This window comes from Nannobrachium achirus, assembly GCF_963921795.1.
Source record: "Nannobrachium achirus genome assembly, chromosome: 5".
NCBI lineage: Eukaryota > Metazoa > Chordata > Actinopteri > Myctophiformes > Myctophidae > Nannobrachium > Nannobrachium achirus.
Genome location: NC_137814.1, coordinates 37,545,655 through 37,567,103, shown reverse-complemented (window position 1 = coordinate 37,567,103; position 21,449 = coordinate 37,545,655). Strand labels below are relative to the sequence as shown.

The 21,449-nt window shown below is 42.3% G+C and overlaps 1 protein-coding gene across 1 annotated transcript; it reads left to right on the top strand.

Moving 5' to 3' along the window:
• Nucleotides 1–2,052: 2,052 nt before the first annotated feature.
• Nucleotides 2,053–20,045, top strand: abhd3 (abhydrolase domain containing 3, phospholipase; the record flags this gene model as incomplete). Its single annotated transcript, XM_080725763.1, has 9 exons — nucleotides 2,053–2,217; nucleotides 3,494–3,657; nucleotides 10,102–10,284; nucleotides 11,680–11,725; nucleotides 14,333–14,445; nucleotides 16,479–16,652; nucleotides 18,307–18,355; nucleotides 18,495–18,660; nucleotides 19,861–20,045. Exons 1-9 carry the CDS (start codon nucleotides 2,056–2,058, stop codon nucleotides 20,043–20,045), a joined length of 1,242 nt encoding a protein of 413 aa, XP_080581889.1. The 5' UTR covers nucleotides 2,053–2,055.
• Between the last annotated feature and the right edge of the window lie 1,404 nt (nucleotides 20,046–21,449).

Below are 21,449 nucleotides of genomic sequence, written 5' to 3'. Positions count from 1 at the left end.
TTGGCCTTCCTCTTCTCCTCTTGCCTGGCAGCTCCGTCTTCAGCATCCTTCTCCCAATGTACCCTGGCACCACCCCTCCTTTGTCCACACCATCTCAGCATCATCTCTCTTGTTTTATCACCAAACGTTCTAACCTGGGCTGATCCTCTTATGTAGTCATTTCTGATCTTGTCCACCCTTGCAGTCTCTCCTAATGAGAATCGTAGCACTCTCCCACACTCCCCCTTACTTTGGATATTGACCCCAGGTATTTAAACCCTTTTTCTCCTTTGCCACCTCTCTGACTTCCATTCCCTTTCTCTGTAGGCTAAATGCCTCCACCTTTCCAGACCCTCTTCAACCTGTTCCCTCATCTTACTACATTATCACAATGTTGTCCATGAACATCATTGTCCACTCCACAGTGTCTCATGCCCTGACTTCATCCAACCACGAAATGGAGGGACTCCGCATCATGAATGATCCCATTTTTTCCTAGATTTTCAAATAGGCTGCATAACCATGTGTGTGAATGAAGCTGAATTGAGTCTTAGGTTTAAAAATCTATTAGCAGACCTTATTTTTTAACAGTTAATAAAGTATTCAATTAGTCATATAATCATATTCAATTATCAATGTTAAATTAAATGTTGCATGCATTGTGGTGAAATTGAATAATAAGCTAAAAAGGCCTCCTTATTCCTTGGTGAGAAATAGGCCTACACACGTTGGTCTATTTTTGTTAAAGCTGTAACAAGTAAATGGTGTTACTGGGCACTCAAAGGCAGATAGGCATACACCCTAGAATTATTTGGATTATTTCTCATTTCTAATCGATAGCGGAAACGCTTGACACATAGTTAATTATGCAGCTTTGAAGCCTCAAGTAGAATTATTATATAATTATTCTCCATAATATCCCATAATATCCCAAATGATGTGTTTCTGGGCCAAAAAACAGCACTTGTGTAGACCTGGTGCAGTGATTCTCCAGCTAAAAGATGGAGAGTTGGTAACCAAATGGACCCTTATAAATCTTTAACTCTTGAGAGTTTAAAATGAAACCGAATGGACCCTTAATAGGCCTGCACTCTTTTATTTATATAGCCTTCTTAATTTACAAGATGTTATTTTGACCAATGTTTGCCAGCATGTTATCTCCTATATCAGGGTTGGGCAACTTTGATGATAGAGGGGGCCACTGTATTTCCACACTCACTCCAGGGGGCCACATTGCATATTGTTGCTGTCGACAGAAACCTCTCCATATTATCTCCATATTTGAACGTAACTTATTTCGTAAATGATCTCCCACTTCTTCATTCTACTGTCATGAGTAGCTAAAAATAGCCAGTCTACAAGTGCTAAACGTGTCGCAATGTTCTTAATTTAGTTATACTGTACTTACAATATGTAAACTTTATGAACTTTATTGCAAATAAGTTGGACATAAAAACAGTAGCCTACAATTTTAATACTAGCCATCAAAAACTACTAATATGGACTGAAGTAATTAAAGGAGGTCCTGTTTTGCATGTTTGGAATTAATATAATATATCAGTATATTCGTATTCTGATATTAACCTGCGGGCCGCATTAAGTGAAGGTGGGGGCCGCATGTGGCCCCCGGGCCGCCAGTTGCCCATGTATGTCCTATATGGTAGACCACTACAGCATGGAATTGTGGACAAAATCTTATCCAACGACAACAAAATATTCAAAGTTTCCGGTCAGAGAGGCAAAATCACATCAAATGGTGGTCCGTGGCTCAAATTCCCAATAAATAATGGACCTTGACATGAAAAAGTTTGAAAATCACTGTACTAGTGTGTAGAGCATCTTTATTAACTGTAGGTGGAGCCAGACTCTGATCTGCTCGGTTTCCATGTACATAGTTGGTCAGAGAGCGCCATCATCCGCCCCTATCTATATCGCCCCAGATCAGCTCCCCTTGACTGTCTCCTTCACACAGCAGCACCGGCACCCATAGCACCGCAGGCATCCGGAGAGCTGACATTTCACTTCAGCCGCATCGGCCGCTATCCTTGCAGTGCGAGGGAACAGTGCGACCTTGCAATGATCTCCCTGGACTTCAATTTCAACGTTTTGACAAGGGACCTCTCGTTGTATCTCGAAAATCAAGTGAAAGTCGGGCTATTTGGATCTGGAGTGGGTCTGTCCCTGGTGCTGGGTTTCAGCGCTGCATATACCTGCTACTACTTGATATCTGTAGCGAAGGTAGGGGATCTAACCGGCTGCTTTGAACAACCACGTTTCATAATTATGATATCACAGTCACAGTTTAGTCAGCGTTTATGTTTTCCATAGAGGAGCGCTGCTGTAATTGCCATTGCACCCAGAAACGACCGCTGCATTTGCTGATGGATGGATGGATACATAGATTAGGTTGCTCTGTATCCCTGACGCCCGCACATGTGTGATGTGGTGGGAGGCAGTGAAGTCTATAGGTTACCCTTGATGTGGGATGTAGGCCAAATTAGTGGCATGTAGGCTACTATGTAGTAGTAACTATTTGTAATTACATAAGAATGTATTTAAGCTATTGGAATATTGTTTTGTGACTCGACACCAGCTAATGGCAATTGAAATGCTTGTGCTCAGGTCACAATACGTTTATTGTTCACTGGAAAGTCTTAACAAAGTCTTGATTAGCTATCATCACAAACGTCATAATAGCTACAAATTAAATTATAGCTTAGGTCTATAGCTTATTGCTAAACGAAAACTGCAGACAGAGGAAGTTTATGATTAACCACAGGGCAAAAATATATAATAGGCCTAGTCAAAATAAATAATTAAATTAGAATATATAACATAATGGAATAGAATAGAATCCAGGATCACAGGTTAAGATGGCTAGTCTGCTACAGAATGGCTTTAGAGTTTAGACCAAAGTAATGAGCTTTATGCAATACGTTTAGGCTACTAAAGGTCACTTCATATCCATTGGACATTCAGTGTATTATTTTGTATTAATCATTCTCTCACACACAATGTTAATGTAAAGCTGGGCCTAATGTGTAATTCGTATATTTGCTAAAGTAGAAAATCCAATCGTGCAGCTTCTTCCAGATGTGTTGTGCTGACCTCCAGTTACACAGTACAGACAGTGAGTGATAGGTCAGTCCCAGTATAGGACCCGCCTTTCTTCTCGATAAACAGTTTACATTACATTCTCACAAAATCTCAGAAATGTATTGTACTGAATTCATATGTATGTGTGTGTGTGTGTGTGTGTGTGTGTGTGTGTGTGTGTGTGTGCGTGCGTGCGTGCGTGCGTGCGTGCGTGCGTGCGTGCGTGCGTGCGCGTGCGTGTGCGCGTGCGTGTGTGAAAACACATGATTTACCAGGTTTTTTTGTCACTTGTGATGGTGCTTTTTTCTAAAACATTTTCATTGTCTTGATAATGTTTGGGATACTGAAACATCATCAAAAAAAAAAAAAAAAAATCATGTTAATGTGGACTAAAAAAAACATTTGTTTTGTTTTGTAGAAACCACAACTCATATCAGGAGGAAAGAAGTTCTACCAGTTTCTGAGGGAACAATGTCCAGTGGTGTCAGAAACCTACTACCCCACCTTCTGGTGCTGGGAGAGCCGCATCCAGACCCTGCTGAGACCCTTTGTTACAGCTAAACCTGGGGTCAGCTACAGAAAGTAAGTACTCCCCCAAGAGCACAGACAATGAAAATGTTTCTTGGAAGCGTTTAGCCTACTTATCCCAGTCCAATGGACAAACTGGTGGAGTGCATGTCCGATAAGAGATAAGCCTAACATGTGTTATGTTAAAGGATATGTTAAAGCTGGAACGTTTGCTGTAGAGTAATTTAATACCAGAAATATTAGCCTTCTATTCCAGGCCTGCTGAGGGGCAGGTTTATTAAAAACACAAGAAATTGGCTTGGTCACTTTGGGTCTGCCATTAGGCATATTATTACCTGATCCTTGATTCCTTCTCTCCAAGTTTCACACTGGGAAACAAATCCCACTCTTGCTCGTGACCAAGACTCAAAAGCTCAAACGTGAATGGGATCTTTTGCGCCGTCATGCTGGCTCAGAGACCACTGTACTGTAGCTGCTCAGATACTGTACATTCTTTTGAGGATCAATGGCATTGGCCAATGCTTTCCACCCCCCCCCCCCCCGCATTGGAATGATTTAAAAGTGTGGTAGGGACTAAGGAGGGGTATACAGTATACATCATCGTCATCGGGATTAGGTGGGCTTAAGTCTGTTTCGGGGAGTATGGACCATGTGAACATTGCCATGCCATTTCATTCCTGTGGTCATTGGAAGGGGGGATTTAGCTGTGTGGATGCAACTTTTGCTCAGTGTGTCCCAAATGTTTACAAATCTGGCCTGAATATCCATAGTCCATAGTTATCTGTTCCAAACCATTTCTTTTCCATTTTTGAGCGGTGGTAAACCGCTCCATAGAGTGGCTGTGCTTGTGTCTGTAGCCTTTTTCCTCAGCGTTTTGCCATAGCAAAATGTGTGTGTGTGTGTGTGTGTGTGTGTGTGTGTGTAGCATAGCCTGTACATCCTAGACTCAAATCCTAGTCTGAAGACGTTATGCAAGCACGACCACCGCTCACTTCACATTGGGTGTGATTTTTTATTATTAGTGTGGACTGTGTGGTTGTAGGCAACACATTATAGTTCTAGACAATTCTGGGTAAACTCATTGCCAATCAGGAAGCAGCATTCTCGGTGACGTCACCATTACAGAGTAAGTCCGTTGAGTTCAATGGGGGAGTTGTGCTAGCTTGAGGATTGGTCAATAACCATCGTGTCAATAACCGTCACCGTGTTATAGAGGATTGGTCAAGCTTCACATGACATTCTGCCTATCCTTACTATAAAAATGGCAACCACCAGGCCTAGAATTTCGTCATTTTAGGGGCAAGGCCACTTGGCCTTTGGTGTTGTCCATCTTTTTATGGCACAAAGGCCAAATGCCAGGGCAGGAAGGCCATCAAATGAAACAAGATTTTTGTCCATTGAAAAAATTAATTGAATTTAAGGGTTACGGAGGATTTAAAATGTAATATGTAGACTATCTGCTGTGAAACAAATAAATTGGTATTTACAATATGATCCATGCTCAGCCCTGCACAAATCAAAGATACTGGATTGGTTAAAAAATGGGGACTCAACAAAAGACACTGGTGTCTACATGACAAGAAAGAGACAATGGTGCCTACATATTGACAAGACAGTGAAGAAAGTAGTACAGTCAGCTAGGGCTGGGTGCAAATGCAATAACCGTTATAACGCCATACCGTGGTTGCAATGTATACCGTGTTCATAACTGCGATTATACCCCGATTATATTTTATAACTTATTTAAAAAAAGGTTCTAGCTTAAGTTGATGAAAGAGTTCACAGCAGTATGACAACAGTTATCGCTATAGTGCTAGGCGTGAACTTCCCTTAAGGCCAGTCCACACCATTGCAACTAGTCGCAACTCCTTGTAATAAAACTGTTGCATGCAACTCTTGCAACGATTATCCCCAATGGCTGTTGCAGGGAGTTGCATTGGGTGCGACATGGCCTTAAAACTGTTTTGTTGCAAGAGTTGCAACTATTTGCAAGGAGTTGCATTGTTGTGACATGGCCTTAAAACTGTTTTGTTGCAAGAGTTGCAACTATTTGCAAGGAGTTGCATTGGTGTGGTGACAGTCTAGGACTAGGTACAATAACTGCAATACAGCGGTTGAGTAATGTATAGGCCTACTACGTTTTTCTTTTCTTTCTTTTTTTTCTTCTTTTCTCTATCATTCAAAGAAACTTTATTTTTTATATTTTAAAGATTTGTTTTTGGGCTTTTTGCCTTTAGGACAGTAGACTGACAGGAAATGGGGGAGAGACAGGGAGTGACATGCGGCAAAGGTCAGCCGGATCGGGAATCGAACCGGCGACGCCGACAGGCATTGATGCCGAAATGGCAATGCCTATATGGTATGCGCCTGGTCCACTAGGCCACCAGGCGCCCCAAAGAAACGTTTTGGGGGGGATACCGCCATACCGTTGTTAAACAGTGACTTATTACCGCGATAATTAAAAATCCATACCGCCCCAGGCCTACAGTCAGCTACTGGGGCATTAAGGCCACTGTGGCCTCGGGGTATGTCATTTTTTGGAGGGTCACAAAGCCAAACTGAGGGGCAACGACGGCCATGGCCTTCATGGCCTCCATGAAATTCCTGCCCTGGCAACCACACTCGCAATTTCCCAGAATTGCATCTTCTTTCTAATTATTATGTAATAATCATACTAGATGGACATACAATACATATACATACACAAAACAAAAATTGCATCGCATATTTAACAGAGCATCAAACATAATAAAGAAAATTACAGACACAGGCAACTAAAAATCCTTATTCTAACAGTACCAATCATCCATTATTTCTTCATTATTATTTCTTGTTTCTTAACATGACTGTCAGGACATTTTGGCTAATATAGAGCAGGGAGGATAGGCAATTGGACTGTTTGATCAACTCCTGTCCAATGATATGGAGGAACTGCGTACATTTTTTAAAGTTATGTTTTTGGGCTTTTTGCCTTTATTGATAGTACAGTAGGTAGACAGGAAAAAGGGAGAGAGAGAGACGGTGAGTGACATGCAGCAAAGGCCGTCGGGAATGGGACTCGAACCCGCAACGTGCTGTCAGGCATCAGAGCCTGGTATGCGCCTGGACCACTCGGTAATGGTAATATTACTGGAATACATCTGATATTGAAATCTTGTGTCCATAACTGATGTTTTGTTTGTTTTTTTTGTTTTTTTGCTTTCTTGGCTGTCCGTTCTTTACAGTACATTCAATTACCAACAACACATAATTCTGTTATGGATATTTGTCCCAGAGTTTTTGTCCTATCTTTCGCATCGTCTCCAGGCAGGACATTCACATTACCTTTGATTTTCACTGTATGTCCTCTACTCAATCAAGGAGAAACACTTTCCCACAATGCAGAGGGGCCATGTCAAGTCCTGCAGCCACCCATCTTTAATCAAACCCAGTAACAGCTATGACATTTACTGACGTTATCACATTTTCCCTCCATCCGGAAGACAACCACCTATAATCAAGTTACCCCAAGGTTTGCCCAATGACAGAGACCCTGAAAGCTGTCTGATTTATTCAAGTCCATCTGTGAGAAATTCCACTCCTAGATCAGTGAACCTATAGAGTACCTATAAAAGATCATCTCCTCACGCCTTGTGGGTTGCTCACTGTGGATTGGGCCTCCTTAACTTTCAAGTCTGGCCGTAAGGTGCATATTTTATAGTGGTTCTGTAATTTCATGCTGATGTCTCATAGCCTGGCCAGGTTTACTCTACTGCTCTGTGTTTGTGTTTGTGTGTGTGTGTATGTGTGTGTATGTGTGCGCCTGTGCGTGTGTATGCGCACATGCATTGTACTAGGACTAAATTATGTGCCAGCTTACATTTGTAGCCCAGGCGATTCATTTGTCCTAACATATTATTCCTCAGTGTTAATGCATCCTCCTTGAGTGTAAATATGTAACCAAATGGACCATTATTGGCCCATATGGTTTCATTTGTACACTCTCTGAGTTATATGAACACAGAGGACTTTACAGTGATACAGTACATCTGTGTAAGCCCCCCCCCCCAGCGCTCCTTTCTCTTGACTTGGGGCTTCTTGAATAGCACTCTGACGGGACGATCACAGGGGAAATAAAACGGTTGTCACAATGAGCTGTGTGCAGGCAGGGGCGTCACACCAAATTCTGGGCCCTGGGTACAAGGATTCACTGCGAGCCCCCCATGAATGTTAACTATTGAAAAATAGCAGATATACAAGCACACTATTTGTACACTATCAGGGTGAAATGGACACTCTGGGCTTTACAGTGCACCTGCACACAGGGGCGTCACAAGGGGTAGGAAAGTGGGACTGAGTTACTGGGGCCCAAGGTGGAGGGGCCCTAATAACTTTATCTATTGAAAAATAGCAGATATACAAGCTCACAGCGCGGCACCGAGTGCCGCGCTGCGAGCTTGTAGATCTGCTATTTTTGAAAAATCGTGAAAATGTGTGCAAGAAACCTATGTCAAGGACCCCCAAGGCCCAAGATGATATGTATTTGGCCACGGACCCCGATCTCAAAATATTTAGTTCCAGGGACTCCCAGAAGCAAAATTTGAGTTAGAAATGTTCGCTTAAAAAATACATATATTCAAAGATTTTCACACATTTTCACAACTTTTCAAAAATAGCAGATCCAGATACAAGCTTGTATATGCTATTTTTCTTTCTTTTTTTAAGATTTTGTTTTTGGGCTTTTTATGCCTTTATTGATAGGACAGTAGACTGACAGGAAATGGGGAGAGAGATGGGGAATGACATGTGGCAAAGGTCGTCCGGATCGGGAATCGAACCGGCGACGCCAGCAGGCATCATAGCCTAGCATGTGGTATGCGCCCTGACCACCAGGCCAGCAGGCGCCCCTATCTGCTATTTTTCAATAGATAAAGTTACTAGGGCCCCTCCACCTTGGGCCCCAGTAACTCAGTCCCACTTTCCTACCCCTTGTGACGCCCCTGTGTTTAGGTGCACTGTAAAGCCCAGAGTGTCCATTTCACCCTGATAGTGTACAAATACCATAGAACAGGGGTCTTCAATGTTTTCAGGCCAAGGACCCCTTAGCTGAGAGAGAGAGATGAAGCAGGGACCCCCTCTACATATTGTATAAATGTGATTAAGATTTTAATGGATTTGATAGATAGATTCATAGACTTGTTTGACAGCACTGTCATCAGTCTATGTTGGATTTGTCTTTTTAGTAAACTTGACCTTTTCACTCTGTACTTGGTCTGCTCTTTTTTACCTCTACACCAAACCTATTTGCCGAAAACAGACAATCTACAAGCGCTGCGAGGCGTTGAGACCTTGTAGATCTGCTATTTTTGGCAAAAGTTCTACTCAGAATAAGGATGTGAGGGTTCAAGTTGTTAATTTAAAAGAATGATCCTATCACAAAGATTTGGCGGCCCCCCTGCTGTAACTTCGAGGACCCCCTAGGGGTCCCGGACCCCCTGTTGAAGACCCCTGCCATAGAATCATCAAATGGACCCGTAAGTTCCATTTGTGCCCTCTCAGTGTTGAATCAGCACTCAGAGGTTTTACTGTGTGGGACTCCACTAGCGCCATATCAAATTCCCTTTGACACTGTCGTTGATTGATGTGTCGGAGTAAATCATTTTACCTGGGAATAAAAAAAAAGGTAACGCAATTATGCCGAGAAGCTTGTCAGAAAGAATGCTTGTACCCTGCCGGATGTTCACGTAGGTTTAGCCACACATGAACAGCTGCAAGATTCATTCATTTTATACAGCGTGACAATGACATGCACGCCTGCTGTTGTTATGAATGCTACATCAATGTGTGTACAACAATGTATTGCATTTGTATCTCTTCTCTTTGCAGTATTGTGATACCTATGTAATTAGCCGGAGTGCATAATAATAATAATATAGCATGCTTTAAAAACAAGAGTCATGTGTGTATTAAAGACAGGGAGACACACACAGGCAATAGAGACAGAGGATTGGTCAGATGCATGGGCGTCAAAAGGGGGGGAAAAGTGGGACTGAGTTACTAGGGCCCAAGGTGGAGGGCCTTAATTATTCTATACTTTAGCTATTGAAAAATAGCAGATCTACAAGCTCACAGCGCGGCACAGAGTGCCGCACTGCGAGCTTGTAGATCTGCTATTTTTGAAAAGTCGTGAAAATGTGTGCAAATCTTTTTAAGCGAACATTTGTAACTCACATTTTGCTTCAGGGGGGTCCCTGGAACTTAATGTCATGATATCATGATTTAAAAAAAATAGCAGATCTACAAGCTGTAGATCTGCTATTTTTCAATAGTTAAAGCACAAAATAATGCGTAATAATGCGTTCCCAGTCTAAATGGGTTAAACCCCCTCCTCCCCCTATGAAGAACATTCATGGGGGGGCCCGCAGTGAGGGGGCCCCCAATGTGAGGGCCCAGGATCTGGTGCGACGCCCCTGGTCAGATGCTTATTGCTGAGTTGGTTTGTCCCGCTTGTTTCTGCAGTGAGCTCATTAAGGCCGCAGATGGAGGGCAGATCTCTTTGGACTGGTTCGACAACGACGCCAGTCCCTCTCACCCTGACCCTGCCACCAGACCCACCGTTCTGCTTCTCCCAGGTCTCACCGGGACCAGCAGGGAGTCCTACATACTGCACATGGTCCAACAGAGCCGGGATCTGGGCTATAGGTGGGTGGTCCTCCTGCATGGCCATTGGCCAGAGAGGCTGGGCATTGTGCCCACAGAGCCCTGATTCATGCAGTTGTCCCACTGTGCGTGCCATTGATGCAAGTCATTCATGTATACACAGTTATGTCTTCATTCAAGTCCATGTTGATTATTCGCGGAATACACAGTAAAATCCATTGGTGTAAAGTAACTAAGTACATTTACTTACTTGTAGATCTGCTATTTTCAAACATTTAGTACTTTTACTTTTGATACTTTAAGTACATTTTGATGCCAATACTTTCATACTTTTACATTTTGAATTCTGGACATTTACTTGTAACGGAGTACATCTACAGTGCAGTATTGATACTTTTACTTAAGTACAAAATGTGAGTACTTTTTCCACCTCAGTTAAAATGAAAAGAAACAGATGGACCCTTATTTGACTTGATTTGTACACTCGTCTGAGTTAAATCAACACCGGGAATTTACTGTGTAGAGTTCAGGTGAGCAGGTGCACGGAGAAGTGTGCCAGCCAAGCACCCTAGTGTCCAGCTCTGTCTTGGTACATCGCCGAACATTGAAAACGCATTGATGCAGAGGGAGACCGATTTCTACCCCACCCCCTCTCTACCATTCTCTCCCCAAACAAACAGCCCTTCTGTGTTCCCTGTACTGATTCTTTCAAACAGAATGTGGAAGGAATGGGAAGACAGCAGGCAAACTCAGCATCTTTTGCCCATCCACCGCTGTCTGTGTAGCTTAATTTATCACAGTTTATCCTGATACAAGCTTCGCAGCTTAGTCCAATCTAGCATGGTGCTCTGTGCTGCAGTGAGTGGTACGTAAGCACTCCCCTCAACTAGCCCCCCTAGCTGTTTGACTGCACCCTGCTGCTATCTTACAGTGATATACGTAGAAACAGCAGGTCTGACTCCTGCAGATAATAGATGACGAACTAGTGAGCCATGTGTGTGTATGGGGGGGGACTTTACTCTCCAGTAGCTATAAACGACATGATTTCGTACAGCTGTGTCTCGATATATATCTCATTGTATTTGGGCCAAGGTGTTCCTGTGATGTGAACTTGACAGTCAGTAGGCTAACTTGTAGACTACAATCATGCACAGTCACGTTGTTTAAAAGGATTCACTGTTGCAGTTTACAGGTGATTTTACCACTAACAACTATAAAAGGGACTATTTTATTATAATTATTATTTCAACCAGGCGTTTTTTTTATGATTGTAGGCAGAAAAGAAACGTCTATTTTCACCACACAACACCGTTGTATGAAGCATTAAAAGCAGAATCTTGTAGAATCAAACTCAAAGGACTCACAAAGATGGCTATACTGTCATTCAAATGTATTTAATATATGGATTTATGAGCACATTTCTTTTGACTGTTTCAGATGTGTGGTATTCAACAACAGAGGGGTGTCTGGTGAAATGCTGCTGGTAAGACTCATACATGTACATACACAATGATTTACACCAACCAGAACACCCGAGATGTGTGTGTAGTTACAAAGAAAAACAGGATTATGACTTTGAGAATCATAGAAATGCCCTTTCCAGTGCTTCAGCAGTCATCTAGCGCAGAGCATGTCTATTGTGCACGTGTCATGTGGGCTGTCCAGACAGCCCATGTTGACCCATAGCAGGGATTAAGTTGCAGGTGGACAGATAGTGTATTTTATTGCCGCCCCTAAGAAACATGACCTTACCACGGCACGTGCAGTTCAGACACCTAGTTTCATCTGTCCTCCTACTCTCAGTTATATTTAGTCAACAGAATGGGCCTAAGCTCCTGTGCAATGCTTGTCTGTATTAACACCTACTCTAGGCATCTGGACAGGGGCACATTCTTTCAAGTCTGCAGAATAGCCAGCGTCTTCTTATCATACAGTGTCACACAACCATCTCCCTTTGTCTACAAGACATGGTAGTGTCTTGTGGCCAAGGCTAGCTGACAATGTTTCCTCTTGATAAAATGTCATTGCATCAATGGCTGGTCTATGCCTTGTACTGTAGCTGCCATTGTTGTTTTCCCACTCTGACTAACTGCTGCACATTTATCTGAAAGAGACAGGCTCTGAAAGTTGTGAGAAATGCAACATAACAATTTATTTTAGATTTGGTGACCTCAATAACATATGTTTTAATATATGTTCTATTTATGGCACTATATGAGGAACTGATGGTAAAAAGGAAGAAGCAAATTATCTCTTATATGAACTGGGTATTTGTGCAACATTTCATGAAAATGACTTAGCATTCATACGTTGTTGTCAGTGTGTTCTCTGTGTAGTGGCCACCAATAGTGAATAGTCCTCATTGTTTAAATAGACCAGTGCTTGGCCCACTATGTGAGAGATGCCCTCTGTCTAAAGAACAGTACAAGTGCTACTGCCCTAATTCTAGACCTCTGCTTGAATAGCGGTTACAGTACTTCTTTTTTTAGCACATGTAGCCATGAGATCGGGAGAAACTACTGGTTCCCTTTATGTTTACAGTACCAGCAAGGCTGAATATGATAGTAAGATTTCGTCTGAATCTCAGCAAGCTGTGTACCAGAGTTTGTTTACTTTAGTGGGCTCTGTTATGTTAAGTCACTGCAGTCCTCTACCTGTGTTGGCCTATGAGAGGAACTCAGCCTGAGTGCAGAAAGCAGACATTTACTTTCCCTGCACATTCTGCTTGAATTTCAATGAAGGGCCATAGCTGAGGAGAGACAACTGCAACCCAAGAATTGGCCTTGTTAAATGGACTCCTCCAAGTAAGAGGTGATTTGTTGTGTCCGTCAAGTAAAGGCTATTGCCTTGGCAAACTGTTTCAGGCTCAGAAAGATTAACCTCGTTTCCCAATGGGCATAGTGCACGTGTTACATTTTTATGACGTAGTTATTTAGGTCTAAAACTAAGGTCTAAAGTCTAACTAAATTAGCGGACCTGGTAGCAAGGCACCATTCTTTAAAGGATTTATTGGGTTAAATAATCACACCCAGTGCGAAGTGAGCGGTGCCTTATATGTGCATACATGCCACAACGTGACGTCCTGTGAGGCTTGGCCTATACCAAGCTTTGCGGGACGGGCATACAGACATACACACAAAGCCAGATGTAGTAGCGGTTAGCACCGCTCAAAGATATACATGTAGTCATGCCATTGCATTTCTTATATCTGTTATCCAAGCTTGTTCTTCTGGCCTTGTTCTGGTTGTGTTGTGTGAGAGGAGAGTACAATAAACAGTTGTGAGGTTCATCGTAAAATCAACAATGTGACCTGGTTGTATATTGGTGGGACTGTCATTATGTTACCATATTTCTATATCCTAAGTTATTTACTTTGATCAAACTTTAGGTAGCCTGTTAGATCCCATATACCTGTCTGCCTCTTACATGTAGTATATGGCTCATGGAAATTATCATTAGGTTGTTTTGGTTCAAGATTTCCTTAGTGTCTGTGTTTTGCTGCACCAATCTACATATTGTCATTGTCGGGTGGAAACCTTGTATCTCCAAGTTTCAAATTTGTACGCTCTTTCGCAAAGTAAAGCCCTGCTTCATTGTACAAGGCCGTTCGCACAAAAGAAGTGAAAACAGCAGATCTACAAGCACACAGCGCCTCGCGGTGCGAGGCGCTGTGTGCTTAGATTGGCTGTTTTCACTAGTTTAAATCATTTTTAAAATGAAAAATGCTAAATGAACGGTTTTGGACATACAAGGTTTTCACCCGACAACAACGATATTGTTCATGTTTGTACTCTATGTCGGTTGCATATCGCCGCTGCCGGGCAGAAACCTTGTATCTCCATATTTCAACTTTTTATGTTTTCTCGTTTTCTTATAGTGCCCTGCTTCCTTATACAAGTGTCAAGCAAAAGTACCGTAGTGAAAATAGCTGATCTACAAGCTCACACACATTGAGAGCTTGTAGGTTGGCTGTTTGGAGTATTTCAGAAAATGTTGTTCCATTTCCCCGAAAAGTAATGTTTTTGGGGCTATGAGGCGATTTAAGAGAGAAAGAAAGAATGAGTGCATTTGATGTTTCCATTCAACCCAGACTCCCAGAACCTACTGTGCAGCCAACACAGAGGACCTGGAGGCGGTCATTGAACACATCCAGCGGAACTATGAAATGTCTCCAATTATGGCTGCTGGAGTCTCCATGGGCGGGTAAGAGAGGCCTTCGCTACAAGCTAAGACTAAGGTTGTCAATGCCACTGCGTCACTCACTTCACACTGTACTGAAGTGAAGCAGTCTGATGCTGCTTTTCCACTGCATGGTTCTCAACTCAACTTGACTAATCATTTTACTTTGTTTTCCACTGTAGATAGGATTTCCCTCATTGTACTGTAGCTGGTCATCATCGCGATTTCCCTATGCTTATGATCTTACTAAAAATGCTAATGTTAAAGCTAATGCTAACACTAACACTAATGCTATATATATTTTTTAATTTACCCATTTAGTCATTATGCCAATAGGTTTTCCCCACTCATTTCTGTGCTGCCACTGCTGTTATACCCTACTGACTCAACAGCCAGTGAGGAGCCCCCACCGCGAGGATGTAGTGCCTTCCTCCTACTTCTCCTGTTCAACACCCCCTGCTGACGGGCACCGCCAGCCCATAGAAGCAGGTCCAGGACAGACAATAAAAAAGCAAGACACTCCGCTTTACTTCCCGTATTTGTATCCCTTGAAAATGTTGCAATTGTCGTGTGAAAATCTAGAGATTGGGCTAAGCCCCCAATGTTTCTAGATCCTAACAATATAGTCAAAGGAGCAGTTCCCAAGACAGTAGTTGGCAAACTACTGTACTTGTTCCGCCAAGTTCAAGTCACTCAAGGGTAAGAATGTGTTCTCCACAACACAGTGGAATGCTCTACCAACAGCCCAGAAAGTTCTAAATTCACCATTACAGGTTAAACTGACCAGAAGTCATGGCTCCACCTAAATTCAGATGAGCTTAATTCGTTCCCCTGCTGAACTGCCCGGGTTGAAAACGTCTCACTACTTGGTGAGCTTTGCCATTTCTCTTGTGTCGTATCCTTTCTATGTTATTATCATGAATTCCTTAAAATATAGGGATAATTTGAGGTTTTTTTGATAGGATAGTAGACTGACAGGAAATGGGGAGAGAGATGGGGAATGACATGTGGCAAAGGTCATCTGGATCGGGAATCGAACCGGCGATGCCAGCAGGCATCATAGCCTAGTATGTGGTATGCGCCTTGACCACTAGGCCAGCAGGTGCCCCTCACAACTCACTTTTCAAAGCTCCAAAATGTTTTATTTGCGACAAAAGGCAACTTTGACGTTTAAACCCTTTCAGTCTTATTTCTTTATTCACAATGGAAACAAGCCTTTGGCTTTTTTTGTGTATTATCCATATCATGTATTTTTAACTCTTTATACTGCTGTACTTTTCAAAGTTTGTTTGTCTATAAATTCAAATCAATCAAGTGCCCCTATTTGGGAGCATCCATGCAATATAGAGTAGTCCATCATGACCATAGACTCTGTCAGGCTACTTAGCCTACTGGGCCTAATAGGTGCCCAGACCACAAGGCTAGCGGTCCGGGCATGAGAGTAAATTCTTATGGAGCCAGCAGGAGGTGAAATAGCGAAACCAGGTCATTAATGGGAACTGCATGCTTAAGAGATTCAGAAAGTGGGCTTCAAATCCAACAGAGATTATTTGCCGCCTGGTTATGATGCATTGATGCTAGTAATGATTCTTGGAAGAAGTACCAAAAAGTGTACCAGGTAATTGTTCCCAATACAAAATTTAAAAAAAATGCAGGTAGAGTTGAGTCAAGTTTAGCCGGTACCATGCTGCGGAAAAGTCACTTAAAATGGAGCAATTTAGCCATACAAATAGTACTCATTAAATTGTAACAGTAGACCCAAATTCCTTGGTACACACTGTGCAGACTGGGGATTTAAATCAAAGGGTATTATACCGTCACACTGTTATGAACACTGTGGGGGAGTCTTAGTTGTTGTTTGATGTTTGTTTGGGACATAAGTTTTAATTCCGATGATGTAGTTTAGCTTCTCGAAGCCATGCCAAGAATATTTGTTTTACTGCACTGCGCTAATGCAACGAAGGAAAGAATCGGTCATTTATGGAGCATTTCCCCATCGCTTTCCCCTTTACGATCCTCGGATCCTGTTATCTCTCCCTCTAAACCTCAATGTCCAGGATGATGCTGGCCAATTACCTGGGCCGTAAAGGTCGTGAGACCTGCCTGAAGGGCGTGGTGGTCTTCTCGGCGGGCTGGGATGTGTTTGAATGCACCGCGTCGCTGGAGAAACCCCTGGACCGCTTCCTCTTCAACTCCTACCTCACCAGCTGCCTACAAGCCTCTGTGCACAGGTCTGCAATGGGCCAGTGTGAGATTAAGCCAGATTAGCCACTATAGAGCCACCAGTACCCAGCCCTGGCCAGACAGCTGTGGCTGGGAGGTCAGGGGAAGGGGAGTTTGGATAACCTGTGTGCACTGTGGTCTACTGTCTATACCACTAGTAGTACAGCGGATAATAGGAGCAATCGTTCACTTAGTGATACAAGCGTGAAAATTGTTACACATCATCTTTGGAGGCCACTCTTCGATTTAAGAAACCGAGACATTTGAAAATCAAAGATGGCGGCTCCCAAAATCCAAGATGTCCATCCGAAAACGTGTTATTTCCATTAGAACTCCAAATGCATTGATTTTAAGACCCATAATGTATTAAAGTTGAATATAAAGCTGGGCATTGCGGATGTTTTGGTACCAAGTATGTGTCTGTATCTATTGCAGTTCTTGAGATACAGCATATAGTGTGTGCCAGCGGCTACGTCATTGTAGTCCTTAGCAGCCATTTCTTGGGTAAAAACACAGGTGTTTCAATTGTTTGATTGCATAGAACTAATGCTTTACTCCAATCAAAACACCTGTGTAAGGCTGTGTTTACCCAAGAAATGGCCGCTCTTAGAACTACATTTGGTACACCCTATAGGTACTTTTACAGACTCCGGTGCACCTATATGCTGTATCTCAAGAACTGAAATAGATACAGACATGTACTTGGTACCAAAATATCTGCGATATCAACTTTAATACATTTATGGGTCTTAAAATCAATGCATTTGGAGTTATAATGGAAAAACCACGTTTTCGGACGGACATCTTGAATTTTGGGGGCCGCCATCTTTGATTTTCAAGTGTCTCGGTTTCTTAAATCGAAGAGTGGCCTCCAAAGATGATGTGTACCAATTTTCACGCTTGTATCACCAAGTGAACGATTCTCCCAAAATACTGCTGTTAGCCGCTGTACTATAGTTCCCAAACACTGGGTCGGGACCCATTTGTGGGTCACGAGAAATGTCAAAACATGAATAAATAAATAAAAGTCCCCAAAAAGTCCAACATTTTTCATGAATAACAAAATAAATCATCTTTCAAAATAATTTCATTAATACAAAATAAAATAAATTCCATACATTTGAAAACAACGCCGATCTACAAGCTTACAACGTGGCGCGAAGCGACGTGTTGTAAGCTTGTCTAAACCATAAATTCCCTGTCTGCAGATTTACATAAGTGCCAGGGTTTCCATAATAATATATTAGCGTCATACAGTACACCACGGCTGCACTAATTTTCTTATGTCAGTCAAGTGAGTCACATTGTACTAAAATATTTTTACTTCTTGATAGATAAACAACAAAAATGTGTGTGTGTGTGTGTGTGTGTGTGTGTGTGTGTGTGTGTGTGTGTGTGTGTGTGTGTGTGTGTGTGTGTGTGTGTGTGTGTGTGTGTGTGTGTGTGTGTGTGTGTGTGTGTGTGTGTGTGCGCGCGCGTGCGTGCGTGCGTGCGTGCGTGCGGTTTTAAAAACGACACCAAAGTAATTATTTGCCTGTTATCACGTTTTCGATTAATTTCTCTATTTGTGTTAATAAAGATCACCTTGACCTTGATATTCAAACCATTTCATCTGCCAAAGTTGCCCGTGGCTGACAGCAGTGTTTTTGCTCTCTCTTCCAGACATAGACCAGTGCTCGAAAAGTGTTACGACATAGATCATGTTATGAAGGTAAGGTTATGAAAAGTGTTACGACATAGATCATGTTATGAAGGTAGACTTTACTTTCAACTTAAATAACACATAGAGGCTAATCCTGTAAAATGATGTACCTGTCATTTCATGTCATCTTTTCAAACTGTTCCTGCAGGCAAAGACTATCCGAGAGTTCGATGAGAGGTTCACCTCTATAATGTTCGGATACCCTACCAATGATGACTACTATCGAGATGCCAGCCCCATACACAAGCTGAAATCTGTGCAGGTGCCAATGCTGTGTCTGAATGCTGCTGACGATGTCTTCTCACCGAACCATGGTAAGTTTCAGCCCCCAAAGCAACTGGATGTGTGCACTAGTTTCCACAGGAGGAGACATCAGTCATCAGTCAGCCGGCCTTAGAACCTAGCAGGCAAAAGAAAACCTGATTTTTTATTTCATTTGTGTGACTATAGTACTTGTCTGACTTTATTCCATCTTTCCATCTTTCTTTCCCCCCATAGATAGACGTATTTTTGCTGCGCTACTCCTCCCACAGTTTTGGTGGGCCATATGTCAAATTTGCCGGCTTCAATGGGGAATCGATTCCTTGCATTTTGCTAAGAGATACGTTACATTGTTTAATTTATATAAATGTATTCGTGGATACATTTTCTCCATAAACTTTAATTAAAAAAATATATATACTTTTCCCAAATATGGAGATGATATCATCGTAGATGTCTGACATCATAGACCACATGAGACTGACACAGTATATCCATGTATGGGCATTCCCAGATATGGGCTTAATATTGATGACACCAGGGTTCTCCATTTATGGGCATGAAAGGACAAGGAGGGAATGTTTAGCACCGCTCAAATAGGGACAAGGACTGACAGATAGAGATGTTTGCAAGTGTGACCGGCGTCAGAGACGTGCTGGCTATTGGGAAAAGCGGGACAACTCCCGAACGGCCGGTTCATTCCTGGCCGGTCCAGGCCGGCCATTAGGAAAAATAAATAAAATGTCAGCCTTTGTTCCATTTTGGGGGCTGGGCGGCCAACAAAGTAAATCGTCACTGTCGGGCAGAAACCTCGTATCTCCAAGTTTCAAATGTGTACATTTTTTCGCAAAGCAAAGCTCTGCTTCATCATACAAGGCCGTTGCACAAAAGTAGTGAAAACAGCAGATCTACAAGAACACAACGCCGAGGCGTTGTGTCATTTTTATGTGTCATTTTTTTGTGTCATTTTTAAAATGATAAATACAAAACAAATGGTTTTGGACGTACTAGGTTTCCACCCGACAACAACGAAATATAACTCATGTAATTGGCCCACTGGCTTGTCACTTGTCATGATCTGAAATGGCAAATCTTTGAGTAGCAGCAGCTCTATAGCACGCATTGAGGGCCTCTCCAACTCTTTTTCCCGGGCTGAATCAGGGGCCCAGCATGTCCCTGACCGGCGTCACGGCAACCACACTTGCAATTTCCAATTGCATATTTCTAGTTTTTCTTTGTTTGTTTTTTTACAGCCATTCCAGTGGAGGCTGTGAAGCAGAATCCTAACCTAGCACTCCTTATCACCTGTCATGGCGGCCATATTGGTTTCCTGGAGGGCCTGTGGCCTCGAAAGAACACTTACATGGACCGGGTCTTCAAGCAGTTTGCCAAGGCTGTCATAGAGGAAGGCGGCGGGCTCACAGACCTATCTTGTTAGGAGAACCAACTCCTCTCATTTTTGGTTTGTTCCTTCAATTCTTTTTGTTGTCCCTCCCTTGGTTTATTCCATATTTTTTTCCTTCCATCATTCCTTCCTTTTTTGAGCGGTGGTCACACCGTCTCCTATATGTAGCCGTGTGTGTGGGTATGTATGTATGTATGTATGCGTCCGTCCGTCCGTCCGTTCGTCTGTCCGTCCGTCCGTCCGTCCGTGTCTGTATGTAGCCTGCAGTACCTTTTCTGACCACACATGTTAAAGGAGGGGCGCTGTTGTTCAGACTCACATTCACACACACACACACACACACACACACACACACACACACACACACACACACACACGCAGCCTCCACCGCTCAGTTCACACGAGTGTGATTTTTATCTTTTTGCCTTATTTTCTTTCCTCCAACCACAAGCAAAAAAAAGTTTTCCTTCTCATTCATACATTCGTTCATCTTATTTGTTTATACTGCGTGTTAACAGGCACTTATACCTCCATGTGCTCAACAACTCTATGTAGCCTTGCAATCAATATTATACTTATTGAAAAGCAAGCATGGACACTTGTCAATGTTAAAGAGCTGACTATGTGGTCATCCTGTTAAGTTGCGTATAATCAAGACGATTGTTTTATATCATCACCATGTGCAATGAACAAAACTACTGCATAACATGAGTAATGTAAAGTACATTGTGGTCATTTAACTCTGAAAGTTTACAAATGGACCGGCAATGTTTCATTTATTTTAAACTTTCAGAGTTGACACGCCAGAATCTACTTTGTATGACGCATCTTGTACAACTCATATCAGTAGGAATGTAGTCCTCAGGGATTTCTTTTATTTACCCCTAGTCCTATCCTGTGGAGTTATGATTTTGTTGGTCATTTTTCTGTTAACATTTTTGTCCAAGCAGTATTATGTCCCGGTTAACATGTTTTCTTGAGGTTTCCTGCATGCACTTTTTATTAACAGATTCTACCTTTACACCAAATAGTTCTACAAATATATATTATGGAAAACAAATCACTAATGACAAGGAATGTTAAATGGCACTATTTTAGTTTATACTACTGTACCATGCCTCTAAGACACTTGATTTCATTAGATTATGGGAAGTTTACCTCAAAGGCCAAACAGACCACAACTGAAATTCCACAACTGTCCATGTCCTGTTGTAGATCAAAGTCTTAACCTGTTTGGTTCTTTTAGTCTGAATTTGCTTGGTACAGTGATGTGACTGACTATTGCACTTACTTGGCGTGCACCAATAGACCTTTTTGACAGCCGCCGATTTTAACATTAAATAGCAGGGTAAAAACAGGCGTTATCAGTGATATTAATTAAGTTTATGTTCCATTCAGGTGAAGACTATAGGTTACGTACATAACCCCGGTTTATTG